General features: G+C 40.3%; 1 protein-coding gene across 1 annotated transcript in view; it reads left to right on the top strand.

The window, feature by feature from the left end:
* UTRN (utrophin) overlaps positions 1 to 5,411 on the top strand; it is a 377,019-nt gene that overhangs the window by 272,585 nt on the left and 99,023 nt on the right. The window contains 1 exon segment of the mRNA XM_009325465.1: positions 4,529 to 4,685. Coding sequence (XP_009323740.1) covers positions 4,529 to 4,685 — 157 coding nt within the window.

The following is a 5,411-nucleotide window of genomic DNA, read 5'->3' as shown; positions in this document are numbered from 1 at the left end:
ATCCATCTTTTCACTTCTGTGTAGATATGGCACGTGCATCCCACTGGGCAGCTTTAATGTTTGCAATGTTTGTGTTACTCTGCTGGTACCTGCAATGCTGCAGAGCCACATGTCACTGAGCTACAGGTAGAAGATAGGCAGGGAAGAGAATACTGGAGCAAATACAAGAGAAGTAAATTAACCTCTCAAATCTCAGTCGCCACTGAAAGGAGCGTAGCATTTCTGAGGTGATGTATTTTGCCCTGTTCTTTGATTGCAGTTCACTTTTCTAACTCCCGCAAGAGTGATGGAAGCTTTCACAGGAAAATAACAGAGCATAGTACTGATATGAAGTCAGTGTGTTGAAGTAGCTGTTTGCCTTCAACTTTTGCTTTCTTGGTGTACCTTATTTCAGGGATGATTTGGAAAGCAAAACTGTATGGATGAGTTCTCTTGTGAGAACAGCATATAGCCATGTTAGATACTAGGACTGATGATTGAAAAATCTGATTGTTTTGTTATGAGTTTTAGCTTGGGATAGTGCTTCTAAATTAAAGTTTCTCTAAGTTATTTTAGAATATTTTCAGCTCTGTGTACGTTCTGATTACGCTGATTTTTTTTTTTAGTTGCTGAAAGTACTGTTCTCCCTTAGGGATAGTATGAGGTTTTTCTTCATCACTTCAGTCCTCAGAGCTGATGGTGCTAGTCACTGTGTTGACTTTACTTCCTTGCTACTGTAACTAAAGGGAGTTCCAAACTGGAAAAGCAGCACTCGTGACATATTTTTAAATGCATGGAAACTACTTAACCTGTACTTGTAGTGACTGTGACACCACCTGAGAGGACTACACCTATCCTTGCAACTACTTGTAGACTTATTCACGCTTCTTTCTTTTTTTATTATCTTATTCCCAGGAGAAAACAAAGCTGCAGATTTGTGTGGGTCTGCCTTTTAAAGCCCAATGTTTAGGAGAGATTCTTTCCTCCTGGGGCAGGAGGTGCAAGGGTGTTAGTGTTTGGGGGAGGGCAGAGGTAAAAGTATGGGAGAAACAGAAGGATTCTCTATATTTAGACCACCCACTAATCTTTTTATTCCATGTGTTCCCTTGTTGCTCAGCAGGGAAAGTGTTGTCTCCATAGCAAAAGCAAAAGCTGAGGAGGTCTCCAGCTGTGAAGAGAGTCTCTCAGAGTCAACAAAAGGGGAATTATATCAGAGTTCCAGCTCTTCTGGATGATTTTATTCAGCCTGGGTAGAGGGGGTGTGTGTGCTTTCAACCTGGTCAGCTGGATTGGAGCATCTGGGTTTTTCAGGCTCATCCAGGATTCCTTTAGGAGTGCTTTTGAATACCAGGTGGTTGATGCTGGGGAATATTGCTCCAACCAGTGCTCAAACCTGAACAATCATCTGTAACTGACCTGTATTTCTGTAATCAGAGCAGATTCTTAAGCCACTGCTTGACTTGGTGAATCCCTGGAGATTGCCAATTCATTTGAGCACAAACACCTGAAGCTTTGTTTGCAGGTTGTATATTGGTAGAAGTACCAATTCCAAAACAAAGGCCAGAAATCTTGTCTTTGAAAGCAAAGAAGCCCAAGAAACATTTCAGAACTTCAACATAGTTTATCAGCTCTCTTCGATAATGTCTGTATGACAAATTTAAACGTGATACTAAAACTCTACACTGAAATGCAAATCGAAGCATATCTTGGTTCCCTTGCTCCTGTGCAGCATTTGCTTTGAATGGGGTTTACTGAATGCGTGTGTCTCTGCTCCCCAGGAGAATTGAATGCTTGTGTCTACTCTTCAGCTGCTGCTGCATCTCACTTTTATTTTCAGTATTGCTTCTGATAAGATTAGAAGGGTAACATTCACGAAAAATCCAGGCTGATGTGATTGTTTTCCCCTGTGTATTTTTTTCCCCTTAATGTCTTTTTGACCTTTCGAGAGAGGTTAGCTCACTTCGTGTTCAGAGAAGAATTTTAAAGTCCCTGTGTAGTGTAGTCCATTTCCTCCCCATCCCTTACTGCTCTACCCCCACCAGTTTAGCTTGCACTGGACTTTGAAACCATGTGCTAGTGATATTTTGCTACTGTCATTAATCTGGCAGACACATGGGTACTCATTAGTGGCAAATTACAATGCATTTAATCTAGCATCATATGCCACATCATTCACATTAGTATCAAATAGTTTTTTTCACTATTAACATTATTGTGCTGTATGTTAAATTAACAGTGAGTCACCCTTAAATTGTCCGTTAACTAGTTGCAGGGTTTTTTTTTTTTCCCCTTACTAAATTCCAATTCATTTTGTATACAAGAATTCCACTAAATAATTAGAGCGGAATCCTGAAGCCTCAGAAAGTGCCAGTTTTTAGAGGTGAGAGCTGCTTAAATGTGCTAGATACAGTAGTAAGTCACGATGAATAGAGATTTCACTATCAAAGTGAAACAAAAAGCTATAGATTTGAACATTTTAATTGTGGTTGCTTCTAGAAATTCATAAAGATGCTTTATTTTTGTAAGAATTTGTGGGTCTAACAGCAAAACTGTAAATTCAAATATGGGCTACCTTCGCTTAGATGAGAGGGCAGTATCTCTCCTCTTCCTGATTAATAGGGAGTATAACTCCATTTTCACTTCCAGAAAGGAGGGCTGGTGCTGAGTACTTAGCACCTGAGGTTAACATATGTGCAATGCTTTGCAGCTTGGTATTTCTGAGGGCATTTTTGACGGGATGACAAGCTAGTTGTGAAAAGGAGAAGTTGTTCCACATTGTACGTGGACCACCCTATGCTGTTGGGAGTGCGTCCCTGTGCGTGGCTGGGGCTTCAGGGGCCAACTATGGTGAATGCTCCAGCTGTGAAACAGGTACCTTGTACACTAACTTGCTGTAGAGTTAATACTGTCTGTACAGGAAGAAGTTGGTTACCTTGAAAGTAGTTCTGGTTAGTGAGTATTAAAGAACTGAAAAGAGACCAGGAGAGCTGAGACAGTACGTTTCTCTCGGGAGCTGCTGGTCTGCAAACCAAGGCCGGCAGGATGCTCTTCCCCGGTACGCATATAACTGTAAATGCAATAGCTCACTTGTAATTCACTGCGGGGCAGGATGCTGGCTCAGCTGTTTAGGCCTGGGCTACAAGCAGCTGGCTTGAATTCAGTGTTGAGAGAAAGGTGTCAGTGAGAGCAATAAGGGACGATAGAAACCATGATGCACAAAACTGTAGGCAGTAAAATGTTGCTTCTTGCAAGTACTTCAATATTTTTTTTTTTCCCAGGTAGTTACCTAAGCACTTTCCTGAATGGAGTGAAGGAGAATAGGTTCCTCCTCCTAAAGGTAGTTAGTTAATCCTTTTCAGAAATGTGATTTGTGATTTTTTTTTTTTTCCCTCTGTATTTCCCCCCACACACACACACTCTTGCTGACTGCTTTTCTGGTTCATCTATCCTAGTATCACTGGGAGATCCCAGCGTACCCAAACCTAACCTTGCCTTGAAATTAACCTTGCAGCACATCACCCCTTCAATCCAACTATTGTCATACAGTCTTAAACATTCACTCGAATGCCATTTGTGATGATAATACAAGAGAAGCCAGGTGAGAGTTTTAAGATGTGAGTTACAGTGAATCAGGAAAAAAAGATAAAAAAAACCATGCGCAAAATAGGAAAAGGGAAAAGGTAGGAAAGGTAGGAAACAATAGTAAAGTTCAGTTAACTCATCTACCAGAAGCGGGGCAGGAAGGTGCAGAGGTGGTGTCAGACTACACTGAAAAGGGCTTAGCTCTCCATCACCTGTGTGGAGAAAGAAATTGTTGTTTACTGGTATAAATTAAGTACGTGCTGGTCTCAAATGAATCCATAACATAGAACAACTGCAGTAAAAGAAGGGTAGCTGGTCCCTGTCGAAGATTTCCCTGCAGCTGTGTAGGCACTGCAGGGAGAAGCCATCAAGTCAAGGTATTTTTGAAAATGATACAAAAGGGTATTGTGGATTCTGGGGGTTTTGTTAATTAAACTGAGGGACAGATTCACTGCGTTAATTCTCTAGTAACTCACTGTCGACTAAAGACGATGTATTAAATTATCCATGTCACTGATATTTTCAGCAGCACAGGGAATTTACTGTCGATCACTGCTGGGAGAACTTGTTGCTTTTGGTGCTGGAGAGTCAAGGTCCTGGCATGAAAGAGTTCAGTTTTGCAGTGCTTTAGCTCACAAAATGACGCTTGTACTTCATGCACTGCGGTGGTCAAGTCACAACAAAACACAGCATTTCTTTATGTTGCTTAGATGTGCAGTGTTTAAGGTTTTAAATAAGTTAAAGCATCAGGTACATATTTGTCTGTGTTCCCCCATTTTTCCTCTGCTTATTTTTATTTACTGTGCAAAATGTTTCGAAGTAGAGGTTTTTTTAACACAAAGTCCCTTTGCAGTTAAACACTTGAAACGTTCCTGTCTTAATGATGGAGCAATTTTATTTATTTATTGCATTCCCATGCTGGTTTTGCTATTCAGGGCTTTAAAGATGCTTTAATGTTGTTTCACAGGGCTCACTTGGAGGCCAGTGCAGAGAAATGGAACAGATTGCTGACATCCCTGGAAGAGTTAATCAAATGGCTGAATGCGAAAGATGAAGAACTAAAAAAGCAAATGCCCATTGGAGGGGATGTTCCAACCTTACAGCAACAGTATGACCACTGCAAAGTAAGTTGCTTAAGTTTTGTAGATAAATAGCTACTGTGAATAATAGAATGAAGAAAATTTGAGTACAGGAGAAATGATGACCGCTTTCTGGTGACTAATTTCTGAAAAAAAAAAGCTCTAGGTCTCCACCCCTTTTGCTTCCCCACCTTGCCCAGTAAAGCACAACTGAGATACTCTCTACAAAATTTTATCTGAAGGATTTCTGATAACGTGTTCGGTCCAAACACATTTTTTAATGTTTCCTGATGTTTTTGGATTCCTACCAGGTAGAACTGCTATTTTACTCTAAGTAAAGTTAAGGAAGGCATACAAAAGTAAGAACTGAACAAGAATTGTGAAAGCAATGTTGAACGTAAATTCAGTAAAATTACGTTAAGTGACTTACTGGTAAATTAGTAACATGTAGAAATAGCAGCCCCCCACCCCATGCAGGTTTATACTGCAAAGGTGACTCAAAACTGTTTTTGAGAACTAAAACTTACCTATGCCTTGTACTGTTGTAACTATAACACGCTATTCCAGCTCTCTGGTTTTGCTAGTTCTGTTCCGGTTTGGTACGTAATAGGGTATTGGTTCCTAAGTATTCATATCTTCATTCATGTAGAATGTAGACTCACCAGCTCTGATCAGTAATCAAGTTGGGATGTATTTGCCATTGGACAAATTCATTCTAGTAAAGCTGGTTCCATCTTATCATCTTATTTGTTCTTCTGTATGGTGTAAACA

This window comes from Pygoscelis adeliae, unplaced genomic scaffold (assembly GCF_000699105.1).
Source record: "Pygoscelis adeliae isolate BGI_AS28 unplaced genomic scaffold, ASM69910v1 Scaffold300, whole genome shotgun sequence".
Classification (NCBI taxonomy): Eukaryota; Metazoa; Chordata; class Aves; order Sphenisciformes; family Spheniscidae; genus Pygoscelis; species Pygoscelis adeliae.
Note: the sequence above shows the minus strand (reverse complement) of the source record. Positions and strands in the feature narration are given on the sequence as shown.